The sequence below is a fragment of the Citrus clementina genome, unplaced genomic scaffold, assembly GCF_000493195.1.
Source record: "Citrus clementina cultivar Clemenules unplaced genomic scaffold, Citrus_clementina_v1.0 scaffold_8, whole genome shotgun sequence".
NCBI classification, from domain to species: domain Eukaryota; kingdom Viridiplantae; phylum Streptophyta; class Magnoliopsida; order Sapindales; family Rutaceae; genus Citrus; species Citrus x clementina.
In genome coordinates, this window is record NW_006262022.1 from 9,388,896 (window position 1) to 9,407,042 (window position 18,147).

At 32.7% G+C, this 18,147-nt stretch overlaps 1 protein-coding gene across 1 annotated transcript; it reads right to left on the reverse strand.

The window, feature by feature from the left end:
• Positions 1-4,518: 4,518 nt before the first annotated feature.
• Positions 4,519-6,276, reverse strand: LOC18033809 (geraniol 8-hydroxylase). Its single transcript, XM_006423610.2, has 2 exons — positions 5,255-6,276; positions 4,519-5,188 (listed from the first exon to the last, which is right to left on the reverse strand). The coding sequence occupies exons 1-2, from the start codon at positions 6,164-6,166 to the stop codon at positions 4,595-4,597; spliced, it is 1,506 nt and encodes a 501-aa protein (XP_006423673.1). The 5' UTR covers positions 6,167-6,276; the 3' UTR covers positions 4,519-4,594.
• Between the last annotated feature and the right edge of the window lie 11,871 nt (positions 6,277-18,147).

The following is an 18,147-nucleotide window of genomic DNA, read 5'->3' on the forward strand; positions in this document are numbered from 1 at the left end:
TCTGTGCTTGATACCTGTAACATATAGGAAATATTAAGCTACTTAGTTTTTAACAGACTTATAAATATTTTAGTTACAAGGACATTATAGATAAGTCTACATATGTGAGTGTAGGAGGTGGTGTCGCTTCCTATGTAACTTGGTTGGTTACTAAAGCGCTCATAAAAATAGGATATAGACACAGGGCCAATCCACGTTTTGGCTAAAGAATACTTGAGAATTTGAAAACTTATGTGTGAGACATATCCGGTTAGTCGAATAAGGTCATTGGTTCAAAGCTTGCCTACCATGCCACTTGATTAACTTTGATGTGTTGTCACTAAGTGAAGGTTCAAGTCCAAAAGACACCTTCATCTATGCATAAGTTTTCCAAGCCTATGCGAGATAATTTTTCAAAATTCATTTATTTTAAAAATAGTGGGGGATTGTTGGAAAAATTTTCAAAATAAATGGTGTCTTATTGTAAAAACATGTCTAAATAAATAATGTCTTATTGTAAAGATATGTCTAAATGAATGATGTCTTATAGAAAAGGCATCTTTTCACTTAAGGATATAACCTTTCATGACTTTTCACTTAGAGATGCATCATTTCATGGTGAGATTTCGTTTGAAATGGTGATGGTTCAATTTGGACCATTAATTAAAATTAAATATTGATCCAATGGCCACGAATAAATGGGTATCATGAAAGATGAAAACCCAAATGAAAGGGCACAAGTATGTCTATAAATAAAGGTCATGTTTAAGCCATTTAGACATGAAAATAATGATCCCACACCACTCTTTTCTTATCCCTCTTTTCTAGAACGAAATTCAACATAAAACTCTTATTTTTGTTCATTAAAAATCCAATATATTACTTTCTGTAGGAATAATATATTGTTTTCTTGGCAGGCTTGCAACATTCAAGAGTATTTTAGTTTGCTTTCATCGATACACAACTATAAGCAAACAAACAAGTGCTTTATTGTATCCTGGAGGCGTATTTGCTTAACCTATGTGCATCACTCAATTGGTGGGGGCAAATAACGTCTTAAGGAAAGTGACATTTGTAACGTGCCTTGAAGTACACATTATTTTCTACAGTTTACCTATAACTATTATTTTTTTCCTACATATAGCTTTGTAAACACATTACTTTACATACTAAAGTTCCACCATTATTATTGTATTTCTCTACATTTGTCATTCCCCACGATTACACAATACAACCAACAGTTTCATGTCCTCTGCAATTTCTTGATCAAAACAATTTATATCAGCTTGGTTTCTTAATTCTGGCCACATTTACCATGCCACTGATGCGCATCTTATTGCAGATACCCAGTTGCATTTAGAAATATGAAATATTATTATGACCTGTAATGGGATAGGATAAGCAGTAAAAAGGAAAAAAAAATGGAGCACAGCATGGCAATATTCCAAATTTATGACAGCAGAAAAAATAAAGTCTTTGATAAATGAGCATTGCTGAAGTGACAAAAAATTAGATAAAACATTGATAAGATAACTGTAAGCACTAAATGGGGCCATTTTAGTTGCTTATTGTTTGACAATATAAAATGGATAAAGTTAGCATTTGTCTCTTTAGTATTTTTCTTAATACATAAAAGATAATACAACCAACTGGTAATTGTATAAAATATATAGATGAATTTAATATAAGTAAGATTTCTATGGTAGTTTTTTCAAATTAAATGCGTACGTGGCAAATTCTAGAATTTCTCATGGTTTGATTTTGTAAAGAGAAATGATAAAGGAACAAAGGGAAGACAAAAGGACGACAGAAACGGTAGCCTGCCGTTTCACATGTTCCTTCATCCAATTTTGTTCCTTTAGTGGGACCGATAATAAATATTAAAATAAAGAATAAAAAGTTCTCCACTCACTTCGGCCCCTCCACTTGTTCTTCACGTGTTGCTTTCTCCACTCATCCCCTCTAAAATGCACCGAATTTTTGCATAATATTTGATTTAAATATTAGTTTTGTATTTTGCATAATGTTTAATTTAAATGCCGATATTGATCAATTTATACCTATTAAGAAGTAATTAGTGATGATTTGTTTTGTTTATACATATTAAGAGGATAGTTACTAAACTTTTCACTCTAGCAATTCTATATTAAAAGGATCCGGAGATGCATGCTTTGAAATTTAAATTTATTACTACTTTCAAGGAACACAGTTCTTACTAATATTTTTCATTTTGCATATAATTAGGATTAGTAATGCAAGAAGTAATTTGGGCATATTATATCTTATATGAATTTTTCCAATGTAGAAACCAAATGCCTACTCAAAGCTATTATGTTGTTTTCAAAGGACGAAAGCCGAGCATATATAATTCTTGGCCTGAATGCCAGAAGCAAGTAAATAAATTCAAAGGGAATGCTTATATATATGTATGTATGTATGTATGTATGCATTTTACAGAATTATCATATATATATTAATTACGTGATTTGTGATAATTTTTGTGTGATAAGTTGATTTGGGAAATATTGTATTAATGCTTAAATGCATTGAACTTTTAGCTCTAAAATGCACCGAATTTTTGCATAATATTTGATTTCGATATTAGTTTTGTATTTTGCATAATGTTTAATTTAAATGTCGATATTGATCAATTTATACCTATTAAGAAGTAATTAGTGATGATTTGTTTTGTTTATACATATTAAGAGGATAGTTACTGAACTTTTCACTCTAGCAATTCTATATTAATAGGATCATGAGATGCATGCTTAGAAATTTAAATTTATTTACTACTTTTAAGGAACACAGTTCTTACTAATATTTTGCATTTTGCATATAATTAGGATTAGGAATGCAAGAAGTAATTTGGGCATATTATATTTGATATGAATTTTTCCAATGTAGAAACCAAATGCCTACTCAAAGTTGTTATGTTGTTTTCAAAGAACGAAAGCCGAGCATATATAATTCTTGGACTGAATGCCAGAAGCAAGTAAATAAATTCAAAGGGAATGCTTATCAATCTTATAAATCTTTATTGGATGACGAAACAGCATATAATGAGCACAAATAAATGCATGAAAAATTGTCAGAGACATCCAATACTTTAGAAAGTACAAAATTTATTGTGGAAACATGTGAAAAGGGAAAAGATGCATTAGCATATTTATTTTCTGACTTGCCGTTACGGCCACATGCAAATATTGTATATTTGACAATCCCATTAGTTCATTTCTTAGTACTTTGAACCTTCACAAGAAACCCTTCTTATTTACCATAGGCTTCGTAAAATACAAACATTTCTTCATTACTATCAAATAACATTCCAACTATTGGCTCATATTTTTTCGGTTGCACAATTCCAACTGCATTGTCGGCTCCTGTTTCTTCTAACTCTTCAAATGCATGCCCATTTTCCAAATTCTCCATTTCAACAAAATAATTAACATTTGCATTAAGAATAAGTAATTATAAATTTTTATTACATTTTTGTCCAATAACAAAAATCCTAACAATTTAAATATACGAAACACATCGACTAATTTTTATAAATTTATTCCATTATTTCCAGCTATCTAAATTAAAAAAAAATTCTAGCAATTTAAATATATAAAACACATCAAAATATTGTTCTAAATTTAATCGATTATTTTCTAACAATTTAAATTAAAAAATCCTAACAATTTAAATATATAAAACGCATCCACAATTTTTTATAATTTATTCCATTATTTCCAGCTATCTAAATTAAAAAAATTCTAGCAATTTAAATATATAAAACACATCAAAATATTGTTCTAAATTTAATCGATTATTTTCTAACAATTTAAATTAAAAAATCCTAACAATTTAAATATATAAAACGCATCCACAATTTTTTATAATTTATTCCATTATTTCCAGCAATTAAAATAAAAAAATTCTAACAACTTAAATATATAAAACACATCCAGAAATTGTTATAAATTTAATCCATTACTTTTTATCAATTCAAACTAAAAAATATATATAACAATTCATAACAATTTAAACATATAAAACGCACGCATCCAAGAATTTTTACAAATTTAATCCTTCACTTTCTAACAATTTAAAGTGAAAAAAATTCTAACAACTTAAATATATAGAACACAACCAAAAGTTAATTTTATTTTAATGTAATGGGAAAGTGAAAGTTACCAATTATCCGACTACAATTTCATCAATGTTGTTGGTGTAGTCTTTGGTACCATGAATGCAGATCTTCGGATAATGGCCGCTGATTTTACTTCAATTTTCTTCTGTTAATGCAAATGCAGCTATGAGTTCGTCAGTTTGGCTTCGTCGAGTTTGAGGGATAATAACGATTTTAACTTTTGTCATTACTTTTTTATTTTATCATTTCCTTTTCACTACTTTTGATTCTTTTTCATTATTTTAATATTTTTTTTTCATATTTTAACTTTTAAATGAAAAAGCAACAGACAAAGGGACCCCGTTTCTGTCGTCCCTTTGTCTTCCCTTTGTTCATTTAGCACGACTCTATAAGAAGACACAAAATTAATATAACCAATGATAAAGTGCTTTATTGGCTATAAACTATATATACATATACATATACATATATGATGTGGGGCTAAATGGCAATAGGGACAGCACGAAGGGGTTGAGCCTTCTGTAAGGTTATACCAAATTTCTCTTCCATGTCCATCTTCTCATCTTCAAGCTTCCAATCAAAAGAGTTAATAAGTGAACCTAACATTATATGTAACATTCTGATTGCCAATGGCAAACCAGGACAAATTCGTCGCCCAGCTCCAAAGGGGATTAGCTCAAAATTGCGGCCTTTGACATCAAGATCTGATCCCAAGAACCTTTCGGGCATGAAAATGAGAGGGTTGTCCCATGTGCTTTCATCTCTGCCAATAGCCCATGCATTGACTAAAACTTTTGAACCTCTTTGCACTGTGAAGCCAGCGATCTCTACGTCTGTTGAGGCTTTACGGGGGAGAAATAAGGGAGCTACTGGGTGCAACCTGAAGGTTTCTTTGAGTACTGCTTGTAGATAAGGTAATCGAGTGATGTCTGATTCTTCAAGTGGCTTGCCCCTGCCAATTGTGTGTTCCAGCTCCAATCTTGCTTTTGATAAAGCCTCTGGGCTATGGAGTAGCTCTGCCATCGCCCATTCCAATGTGCTCGAAGTTGTGTCAGCCCCCGCAACAAACAAATCCTGTCATATAAAATTTTATTAGATAACTTGAAATTTGTGCAAGAAAGGAAACAAAATAAACAATACCAAAAGCAAATGTTTGATGTCATTTCCATCAATCTCCACACTCTTGTCTTGGCTAATATTGAGAAGAGTATCCAGCACATCTGAAGATTCGGTACTAGTATTGTAACCATGTTCTTGTCTTTGATCCAGTCTTTGATCAATCAAGCGATCAAACACCTCAAATATCTTGCTGCAATGAATTGTCATGCGACGCCTTATCCCCTGCAGGTCAAGCTTTTTAAGCAGAGGAAAATTGTCGGACAGATTAGGCTTTCCTAGTTCTGTCATGATACCCCAAACTATATCCTTAAACTCTCGCGCAGTGGGATCAACCAAATCGACGGAAAAAATTGTGTTGGATAACACATTAAGTGAAGTATTGAAAACAGCTTGGCCAATCACTATTGCTCGCCCCACACGGCAATTTTCTTCAACATAAGCAAGTAGATGCTTGATTTTCTTGCGCCGGATGTCTTGATTGGCATCAAGTTTGTGACTAGAGAAAATATGTAAGTTGCATATTTTTCGTAGATTTTTCCACGGTGTTGAGACAGGAAGCCAGACCATCCCAATTTCTTGGTGATTGTAGGAACAGGCTGCGTCCGGGACCATCCGGTTACAGAATGATGAATCATGATTTTGAAGGATAGCTTTTGCCATGCTTGCTGAAGAAACCACTACGGTGGTTACCTGGCCAAATTTTAGAGTCATTATGGGGCCATGAATCTTGGCAAGCTTGGCTAGTGACTTGTGCGGTTTGTCACCAAGTTCGAGGAGGTTTCCAATCACTGGATAAGGCGTAGGCCCCGGCGGCTGCTGTTCGGATCCTGCTTTGCGTCTCTTGTAAAAGGAACTCAAAGCCATCACAAAAAGCCAAGTGAATAGAAGCCATAATATGCAGCTTAACATATGATCCATCTTTAAAACTCTCATTAACAATCGATCACTCTCTTTATAGAGAGGACTTTAGTATTGGTTTACTCGTTTCTTTGTCATTTAACTAGCATTTCAAATAAAACGGCCAGAATTTGCCACTACGCATTTACTTGATATCTCCATCTCATAGTTTTCGTAAACCCACCCGTTTTTCAGAAAATAGTTACAAAAAGTGCACATTGTTTTTAAAATTTTCAAATAAAGAAGAATTTTGAAGAATTAATTAATTAAATCTATCTCGTTTACTTTTTTAGACTTATTTTTTTATTATATTTGATTATAAAGATCGTTTTGGCATCAGTTTGAATTGAGTATTTTACCCTTATAAAGTAAAACTAATAAGAATTTACTTTTACTTCAATATTTTTCTAATTTTATACAAAACTCATTGTTTCTAATACTACCTTATTAGCATGATTATTAATCTTTAATTAAACTAACATAATGTATGTATATCACAATACTCATGTAATAAGTTATTAGACTGTTAAATTTATGTAATTTACAAGTAAGGATAGTGAAAATTTAGATTTCATTTAAAAATATTAAATTATAAGTCACAAAATTAAATACCTAAACTATTAGATACAATAACTCATGTTTATTGGGATAATTTGGTTGTTTTGTATCGTAATAATAAAATGATAAAATAAAACTTATCTTAAAGTTTATGATCAAAATGGTCAAAGAAACCTAAGAAAAAAATTAATAGAAGGATTTAATTGATTAATAATACAAAACCATTTATTAATTTGTAGTTATTAAAAAAAATTGAGCTCATTGTAATTATTTTTTAAAAGTGGGGTGGATTACAAAAATAGCGGATTGGAAATATCTCCACCCATTTGTAAAACTTGAAATAACAAAGGATCATTTTAATCCTTTATTAAATCCTTTATGAAAACTCATTTGCTATTTTAATTCAACTGTTGAGATAATGCAACTTGGTTAGTGCCATTGTGTTGAGAAATTAATTTTCTCTAAACTCGGAAAATGAGAGTTGACAATTCGCATGCGTTTTGCAGGAAGAAGTTTAGTTAGTTTCACTTAATTTGAAAGTTTGCAGGGCTTTAAATGTCCACTCCAAAGAAGAAATTTAGCTAATTTCATTTCAAGGTTTTAACTGGCATAAAATGTTCAATAAAATAGTGCTTTTGCCATTATTTTTTTTTTAATTTAGGAATAATGATACTTAGCCGAAGCCCTGATCGACTGGCGACATAAACGCTGTTATTGTGCGTGCACAGTGCACCATTTTCGTATGCTACAATGAAACTGTCTGTTGCATGATCATTCTATTTCTGTTACCCTCCGGTACTCTTTAGATCAAATATCATTATTCTTTTTCGTTTAATAAGCTCAGCCACAAATTCATTGTGTGGCTAGTCGTGTAAGCTAGTTTCAAACGTTTCAAATTTTTTATTTTGAATGATGCTTTTAACTTTCTTGCAAACGAAAGTATGCATGAGTTTCAAATGCTGGCAACGATTTCTTGGCTGTTCTGCGTGCACGTACGACGATGCTACACCATAGGTAAAATTTGTGGACAATGATGGTTGCAACTGTTGAAAGTTAACAAAGGGCTAATTTGGTGATTGCAAGGTCAGACTTGATTTGGTCCCTTTTTATGGGTCAATAAGAAGGCACCGACTTCTCTGAATTGATAGCAATGGAAGGAAACTTGGCAGAAGAGGAACGGAAATGTAATGATCAAATGTATTTTGTCAAAATGAAACTAGATGATGAAGAATTTAATACACCTGCTCTTGAAAACGCAAAGGCATCAAAATTTCAAAAATCTTCCTCCAAGACAAAATATTGGGGTTAATAATTACTTAGGAATTAGAAGTGCACCTACGTCATTGCAGCAGGTTGATGAATATAAGATTAACACATTTGAAGTTGAGCACCCTTCAATTTGTGGCCTAGCTGTAACACAAATCCTGTAAAATATGTTCTCGTAGTACACTATTAGAATGCAATGGTAGATTTACTCGTAATAAGAATAGGTTAGAATCAAAATAAGTTGGATCTGAATAGATTAAAATCACGATGAAAAGTGATAATTAGAATAAATTATTTACTTGAATTACAAAAATTGTAATCAGTATCAATAGTATTTTTCTTCTTTAAAGGTAAAAATGTCAATTCAAAAAATAAAATTTTATTCTATAAAGAGATGAAAATGAGATTTTTCATTTCACATTCCTAATTTTATGGAGCCCACAAATTTGACTCCGATTATGGATTGTATTTTCGGAAAAGAAACACCATCAATCAATCAATCCAATACCTAATTCCAATTTCTTATTCCCATAAGATAACGCACCATAAAGTAGGAAACAATCAGAGACGTTTCACACGGAGTTGGAAAATTTTCATTCCACAGTTGAAAATTCAACTACACAAATTCAATTATATATCATCCTGATTCCAAAAACAAAGAAAAAAATTAAGGAAAATTAATTAGAAAATTACAGAGCATTTATTGTGTGTCTCTTTAATTACCATTAATTACGTGCAAACCCAAAATTCATGAGATTAATATCAATTTGTACAAGCTCAGGACTCAACAGTCATCTGATGACCACGGATCACTCACTCATGGCCAGCGGATGCCTAGGGTGATCGATCCTCAACATGACGAAAACTCCTTCGCTTATAAGGCAATCATCCATGCCTTCTAGCTACAGAAATTATAATGCAACCCAATTTGCCCTCATCTTTAAAATAAAAAATAAGGGATAAATTAAAGTTTTCAACACTTTTAAGAGATAAATTAATATGATCCTTCTATTTGGGATGACTTAAAATTTACCTTAAATATAATAACATTTATTGAGGAGCATATAATATATGCATATTTTTTACTCTTATTTATATATTTACTAGTTATTTTTATTAATTATTTTTAGTTAATTGAATTATTTAATGAACAAAAAAATAATTGGAGATTATGGATAAAAAGTGCATGACCAATTTGGGAAGCATTAGAGATAAATTGTTTTTGGCAGCAATCGGGCCAACTTACACGTGGAATTCAAGGCTAAATAACCAAAATTTAACTGGTTGCAAATCTAAATCACGCATGCACGTGAATGGCTTAAAGAATATGGAAATAAACTTGGCTTCTTTAAAGTCGGTTAGCTTATGTTATTAATAGTTTTCCGTATCGACTTTGAATAAAGAATGATAGTATTTTTTTTTTAAAGATAAGAAAGAGTAGATTTAAATGTGTTAATAAAAAGAAAAGTATGATTAAAAGGTATATAAATATAAGGAATTGTTTTTAAAATTATTAGACAGTATATTTTCCCTTTAAATACAGTGATACAGATGAGATGAGATATAGGCCTTTGGGGCCCGTCTGAACAGATATAGAGGATTTAGGCCATGTGTTTGGGTGCTTTTCTCTTTTGGGAGCTTATGCATACAGTATGATGATTACAGAGATATAGATATTGAGATACAGATGATACAGATGAGATATAAGTCTTTGGGGCCCGTCTGAATACACACAGAGGCTTTGGTCCAGATATAGTCCTTTGTCCTTTGGGGACCAATTTATGCATGCACAGATATGATAAGATATGAGTTAACATTTCCCTATCTACCCATTGTAACTCTAGGGCATAAGGTTCCCCGATTGCCCATCGGTCGAGGTCCGGGTATGCCGAAATTATTCTCCTGGATACTTGTTTAGTGACAGTTTTCAGAATTTAATATTTGAGATTACAGTGTATTATGATTTCCTTAATTTTTATGTGGTATTATATATTATGTTCATGTCAGTTTATGATTTATAATTAAATTAATTATTTAAGTTTCTTACGGTAATTTGGTAAAATTATTCACTGAAATGAAATAATTATTTTGAGGTAAATCTATTTTTAAAAAACTACTATTCACTCACTGAGTTTTATATTCACTCCGTTTTTATTGTATTTTCCCCCCATAGGAAACTTGCAGGTACAACAGTCAACTCAACAATGATAGTTATTTTTAAAATTATGGTCACATGATGGTGCCAGGGGTCTTAGATGTTTTTTGTTGGGATATTTTGGATTGCGTAATTTTGTTATAATTTGTGATTAAAGATAACCTATTGTATTTTAACATTAGATGTTTGGATGATATTTGGTATTTTGATTGAGGAAGTTGTTGTAGAGGTTGGTTGAATATTGAGCTATTTTGGGAGTGTTTGTTATATAATTTGCAAGTGTGGGAATGTCTTAATTATAGGAGAGACTATGCCTAATTTTCGGTAGAATCCTTAGATATTAGATTTATTATCAATTCAGTTAGCCGAGTTTACATAGACTCACTCTAGGGGTTCGGGGTGGTTCATTTTAGTTATAGCTGTAGGATTTAATCAAATGAGTGACTTAGGCTCCATTTAGTATACCTTTTTGAATAAAACTTATTTTGGGTAGAGTTTATTTTTTATTGTTATTTGGTTGTCGATCAAAACTTTTATTAAAAACTATAAATTATTTAATTGGTAATTTATTTAAAATTATATTATGAAAAGAATGAAATAAGATTATGAAATAAGTAAAAGATATTTTAAATATTTTAACTTTTTAAAAAAACTTTTCACCACTACTCCAAAAAACCCAAAATCTGAACTTTTCTAATAGAGCCAAAATAAATAAATTAATCTTCAAAAACTCTACTCAATCAATAACTAAACAAAAAAAAATTAAAAAGAGCTTATCGAACTAAATAAGCACTTATGGTCATCAGATACACTATATTAAACAGGCACTTAGCCTCCAAGAGGGTAATTCAAATTAGACAAAGATCTGGCCAAGTTGGGCAATATTTAAAGAGATGCAAACCATGCAGATTAGAAGGAGAAGAAGAGATTATCAGCAAGGCATAGAGAAGAATTGAATAGCACAGCTTGACCATGGCTTCCATCGGTTCTATTGTGCTCAATCTCTTTGTGTCTTTCTAATTGTCTATACTAGGGTTAAGGATGAAGACTTGTTCAATGAAATAAATTATTTTTTATTCAATTAATTCTCTATATGTGTGCTTTAATACTTATGGTTCTTGTTTCACATATTTGATTGAATATTATTAAATATTTTTACCAATTTTGTCATGTACTATTGATTGTTAGGATTAATATTTGACTAAACCTATGCTTGGATCTATAAAATTTATATATGCATGACCGTCTTTGATTCTGTGACTTTCATAAACTGCTTTCTATACTTAAAAAACTTTGACTCTTTGTTGATTCAATATTGATCATATGGAATGTTTAAATATTATAGGGAAATTATCATTCGTCCACCCTAAGATTACATCGTTATCAAAATTACTACAAAACTTTGACAGTGTATCAGCCGTCCACCATTAGATGACAAAACATATCTCCCAACCACCTTTCCGTCAATTGCCGTTTACAACTGCTGACGTCATAAGGGTAATATGGTCTTTTAAGATAGAAGCAGCTATGGGAAAATATGACATGTCAGCCATTTACCAGACGACTAAATGTTTTGTTGGAAGACATGTCGTTTTACGGGATGACACGTCGTTTCATCCATGAAAAACGACGTTGTTTTAGGGGGGGGAAAAAAGAACGACGACGTTTCACATTGGCGCATCAAAAAGCTTCATTGCAGCCACGCACCCAATTTGTTCCTTCATCGAGAGATAGCTTGCACGCATACCAGCCATTCCTACTTATTTTTGTTCCCTTATCACCAAATACGTTCAATATTTAACCATCAAACAAGTGTAGCTGACATCTGTGGAGGTTGAATTGAAGTTTGAATCAAAGCGTAAGCTGATAACGCTTGAAGATAACAAGTGAAGGATCGGGTTGTTAGGTATGTTCATATATGATACTTGTTTCTTGCAATGCATCTATTATTTAATCAATAGATGTAAGAACTTGTAAGAAATTATTTGAATTTGTCATTTTTTAACTAATGTTAGAAACCCTAGACTGTAGAAACTAACGAAATGGTGAGGAAAGTTTTGTATGTTAATTGAAGTCCTTTTTGCTGTAGAATCTCGTTAATTTCCTATTTTTGTTTTTGAAAAAGCTTGAGTTAGGATTTAATTAGGTTATTCTTTGTTGCATTTGATATGGTAGCATATGTCTCCAATGGAGTTAGTGATTCATTTCAAAGGAGAAAAACGTTGTGTAGGTTTGATTTACCCTGAAAGTTGTTCTATTGATAAAATAAGGGTTGAAGCATTAAAGATAACAGGAGTACATGGGTTAAACAAAGCTGGACAAATCTTGTTAACTGTTATGAATCCAGATAACAAAGCGAAGGTTGTGGTGGATTCCGATTTTGGGTTAAACAGATTATTCGGGATTCATAACTCAATGGGTTTAAACACATTTGAAGTTGAAGTGGTGCCAGTGTTATACCCTCAATATCCAAATTCTCCATTACTGCAATCGTTGATGTTTAACTTAGGGATACATCTGCCTTTAGAAGCTATAACTACATTGAATAATCAGTTTAATAGAGTAGAGCATCAGAGTACTCCCAAAGTTAGGCATCCAACTAAAGATGAAGATGACTTGTTATCAAATTGGTCAGGCAAGAGATTAGACAGTGGTGATGATGATGAGGGTGATGGTGAGGAACCCACTGTGCCTGTTGAAGATGATTTGCTATCAGAATGGTCAGACAAAGGGGTTGGTAGTAATGATAATGATGATGGCGAAGAGGGTGATGGTGAGCAACCACCACCTACTATGTCTGTTGATGATACCGCGCCTGTAGAGGACAGTGATGACAGTGATGGTAATGAGGGAACCCAACGTGACAGTGATAGCGATGCAGATATTTTTTTGGATGATGATACTAGGGAGTTCCAAATGGTTGTTAATTCTTCAGATGAGGACATGAATTTAGGCAGTGTGCAGTTTAGAAATTATTTAGAAAAGCATGGGTATAAGTTAGATGCTGATGGAGTACATAGGCTTAGGGTGGGTGATGTGTTCAAAGATGTAGGTCATTTCAGAGAAGTGCTGCATGAGGTGATGGTTAGGAAAGGGTTCAATATTAACATCAAATACAGTGAACCGAGGAGATATTATACAACTTGTAAAGAGCTTGGTTGTCCATGGTTTGTTAATGGTGCGAGATTGAATGACCGAAATGGATTTTGGTTGCGAGGATACCACAAAAAGCATGAGTGCAGGCTTACTAAGAAATCTGTGAAGGTGACTTCTACATGGATTGCTGAAATGATAAAAGGGCATGTTGCTATTGATGCTAATGTCAAGATATCTCTGCTTAGGACTTATATGCAGGAAAAATTTAGATTGAAGATTGAGAAGCTAACAATGTATAGGGCTAGAGAAAAAGCAAGGGTTTTGGTGTACGGTGATCATTCTAAGGGCTATGAGAAGCTATTTCAGTATGCTGCAGCCATTCATCAGGCTGATCCAGGAGCTATTTGCAAGGTGTTATGTGATGCAGTGAGTTATCCCGAGAAATGTTTTTTTAAAAAAATTCTTTGTCGCATTTCCTGCACAAAGAATGCTTTCCTCAATGGTTGCCGACCCTTCATTGGAATTGATGGCTGCCACCTGAAGGGGAAATATGGAGGAGTGTTATTGGCTGCTATTGCTACAGATGCTAACAAAGGGATTGTCCCATTGGATGTATGTGTGTGCGAAATAGAAAATACTGAAACATGGACCTAGTTTCTTGAACATTTGCACAACTATTTAGATGATGGAAGGCATGTCACATTCATTAATGACAGGCAAAAGGGACTGTTGAATGCGATTCCAAACACATGGCCTTTTGCCTATCATAGGGCATGTTGTCGGCATGTGTATGCTAACTTTGCTAAAGACCATGCTGGTGCCAAGTTGTTGAATCTTTTTTGGAGGGCAGCCAAGAGCAGTAACAGGCACGACTTTAATGAGGCAACGACATTGATTAAGGAAGAAAAGATAGCGGCTTATAATTGGCTGGAAAGAGAACTGCAAGGTTACACTTGGTCTATGCATGCATATGACAGAAATTGTAAAGTTGAGAGAACTGACAATAATGCATCTGAGTGTTTCAACAGCTGGATTTTGCCTTATAGAGATAGGCATGTGCTATTGATGCTTGAGGAGATTAGGTGTAGACTTATGAAAAGATTCACAAAGAGAAAAAAATGAAGCAAAAGCTTGGGCAAAATCTGTTGCTCCGAGGATTTATAAAGAGCTGGATACATCTTACAAGAAAGGAGAGAAAATGACCGTGCACCCTTCGGGAGACTTGAATTTTCAAGTCATGGATAAATCTTATTATCTAGCTAGGAAGTTTGTTGTGAAATTAGAGGACAGAACGTGTGACTGTGGGTATTGGGAAATTGTCGGTTTACCTTGCTCTCATGCCATGGCTTGCATAGGTTATGCGAGACACGAAATTGAGGAGTACATACCATTTTGCTTCACCAAGCAAGCTTACATTAATACGTACTCGATTATATTTAATCTAATTCCTGATGAGCGTACATGGGACCGTGGTGAAAGGCCACTAATTGATCCCCCAATTGTGCAAAAAAAGATTGGGAGGCCAAAGAAATGTAGGAAGAGAGCAGCAACTGAACCTCAAAAACGCAGCAGGAGATTCTTTGTCAATTGTTCAGTTTGTGGTAGCTCTAACCACAATGTAAGATCTTGTCCATTGAGGCCTTCTGTTGCACGGGCAGCACGAGCAAGGAGTACTAATTTTCAAGTATGTTGTTTATATTGTTTTTATTGTTATTTAACATAATAGTCATTGCTGATCAGCAGTATGCAAATGCTTAACTTGACTGTTTATATTGTTTATAGTTCTCAGCTGGAAATTCTTCAGCCCAGCCAGCAAGTTTTTCAAGCCAACCAGCAACTCCTTCAGCCCAGCCAGCAAGTTTTTCAAGCCAACCAGCAACTCCTTCAGCCCAGCCAGCAAGTTTTTCAAGCCAACCAACAACTCTTTCTGGCCAGCCAGCAACTCTTTCAGGCCAGCCATCTCAGCAGACAGTACAAGCAAGTGGTCCAAGCGAGGGCTCCAATATTGGATCAAAGAAAAGAAAAAATAAAAGTACTACTGCAGTTGCTAGAACAACCAGAAAAAGAGGTTGAGTTTCATTAATTTGTTTTAATATATAATTCACAGTTTATAATGCATACATAATAGTTTGATTAATTTTTTCTTTTGTAATTTAGGAAGGAAAACGAAAACAGATGTCAACACATCCCAAGCTAACCAATTCCAGAATCCATCACAGTCGTCAACTGTAACAGGTGCTTCAAAATGAGTTTGATACTCAATTTTTTGGGAAACATGTCATCAATTTCAGTTTCTTAAACACTTATGTTGGTTATGTTATTTCATTTTGTCAATTTCAGATTCCTAAACTCTTATGTTGGTTATGTTATTTCATTTTGTCAATTTCAGTTTCCTAAACTTAACTATGCTCTTGCATGAGCTAAACCATGTTTTAGATTTTTATTGAACAATAATTTGAAGAAGATATGTTATTTGCACGGTTTGGATGTTAATTAATTACACTATCACTGTTTTGATTGATTATTGACAACATTATTGTTAAGGATATATTTTGTTAGGAACATTACATGAGCTAAACCATTATTGTTGAAACTTTATTACAAGCCATATTACTTTCTCATAAAGACAGTTACAAATACACACACAAGCATAATTAAGATATATTTAAGCCTTCATTCAATGAGTTTCAGCCTCTTTTTTATTTTCACCACATCATCATTTAGCTTCAAGTTTTGCTCGTATGCCATCTCATCATTAGTAGTCGGATATATGAGAGATTCCGTAGTGAACCATTACCAAAAATCACAGTGCTTCACTCCACAATGCTTCCACCTGCATGACCAAAACAGTGCATTAGGATTTTGCAATGTAGTTGACACCATGGCCACTGCTTGCACGCCACACTTGCAATATTTTGGCTGACATTTCACTTTTTTATATCTTTTAAATCCACTGACACCAGAACTTGATGCTTCACTGGAGGCCATTTTCAAGGAAATGTGCTACTGATTTATTGTTGTTAAGGAGTAGCAATTTTTTTGTTTTTTTCAATGAGGTGTGTGTGCTGATTTGTTGTTGTTGAGGAGTAGTTAATTTGGGTTCTTTCAATGAGGTGTGTGCTGATTTGTTGTTGTTGAGGAGTTGCTAATTTTTACTTGCTTTCAATGAGGTTTGTGCTGCTGTTTTTGGCTCATTATATAGCCAAAATTGTTACCGTTGTTGAGTCCAACGGCTACATTTGGCGTTGTTTCATCTTTGGGGCAGTTATGCCTTTTTAACATTAATTTCATGCGTAAGGGCAATATCGTCATTGTGTTTCAATTTTGTTAAGTTGTAAACGGCAGTTGACGGAAAGGTGGTTGGGAGATATGTTTTCTCATCAAAGGGTGGACGGCTGATACACTGTCAAACTTTTGTAGTAATTTTGATAACGATGTAATCTTAGGGTGGACGAATGATAATTTCCCAATATTATATTATTAAGTAGAAAAAGAACAAACATAAGATTAATCTTAATGGAGCTTAAGAATAGACATAGATTGATTTCGAGTTGTCACTTTAAAATTATGAATTGATTGGTAATTAGATAACTGTTAAGTTGAACTTTGGTAGATTTTGATGGTAGCCTCAATCTCTTGAATTCTTGTGTTAATTTACTCGTTTTAATTTTAATTATTGCATTTTTAGTTATAATCTTCTCAAACAAAATATTTTCTTTTCAATTAGGGTAGACTTATAATTGAATTAGATTAAATTTTGCTTTTCTAAAAGTTAACAAACCTTGTGGATTCGGACTCCTTATTCCTAGTCTATATTTCAATAAATTTGTGTATTTTCGAGTGTATTAAAATTTGCACAATAAATTTTTTACGCCTTCTCCAGAGATTGGATTGGAAAGTTTGTTTGATTTGGGGCTGACTTAATTTTTTATATTAGTCGTAGTTTAGGTTATTTAAAAAAAAAAAAGATGAAAAGAAATTCCAATTCGTCAATTACTGTGTAGTTTAAAGTTTTAGATTTGATTTTATTTAAATTATTATTTCTTTTAAGTCGCGAGTGTCAGTTTTAGATTAGGATTAATTTATTTATTTTCTTTTAAAGGTCATGCGTCTTTTGTTTAGATTAGTTATACTACTATTATTGTTATTATTTTTATTATTAACCGTTTCTTTTATTTTGTCTTTACTTTTGTTACTGTAAGTGCCTTCTAATTTCTTTTCCTTTTACATTTTCTAATTGTAGTCAACAAAAATTAATCTAGGGGATAAAGAAACATAATAAGTTATAGGTCTGAACATTCTAATTCTCTCCGTAGTAGTTCGTTTTTATAATAGCTCATCAAATTAGTTTCTTTTTCTTTTCTTTTCCTTTTCACAAATATTATTTATGTTTTTTATTATTTTGGTGTGATTGCATGCTTCGTAATAGATCTCTACTGTGTGATTTTGAAAGCTACAGATAGTGAAATTATTAGAACTTTTCATCAAAAAAAAAAAAAAAGAAAGCTACTTCAAAAGAAAAAGTTGGCCAAAATATAGAAAATATAATTGAAGACAAAATGGCTCAAGAGCCACGAGAAAAGCCTTCTAAAAATTACTTTGGTCCATTCCCTAATCTAAGCACCTCATGCATTCAATATCGAGGTGTTGCAGCTAGGAGTTTTGAAATAAAGCCCAATACTCCCTAAATTGTCTCCCATCTTTTTATGATTTAGATAATGAAGATTCATATAATCATTTGAATGATTTTTATGTTATGTGGCAAACTTTTAAATATGAAGATTTTTCTACGAATGATGTTAAGCTTCGTTTGTTTCCATTCTCATTGAAAGATAAAGCTAGATCATGGTTTATCACATTCCCAGCTATTAGCATTACATCTTGGGAGATAATGGTTGATAAATTTTTTAATAAATATTTTCCTACTCATAAGACTAATGCT

Bases quoted from the DNA above. Each gene is read 5' to 3' on its own strand.
- LOC18033809 (XM_006423610.2), bottom strand. From the start codon at position 6,166: ATGAGAGTTTTAAAGATGGATCATATGTTAAGCTGCATATTATGGCTT. The intron at 5,189-5,254 runs GTATTGTTTATT...TTTATATGACAG, and splicing joins ACATCAAACATTTGCTTTTG to GATTTGTTTGTTGCGGGGGC.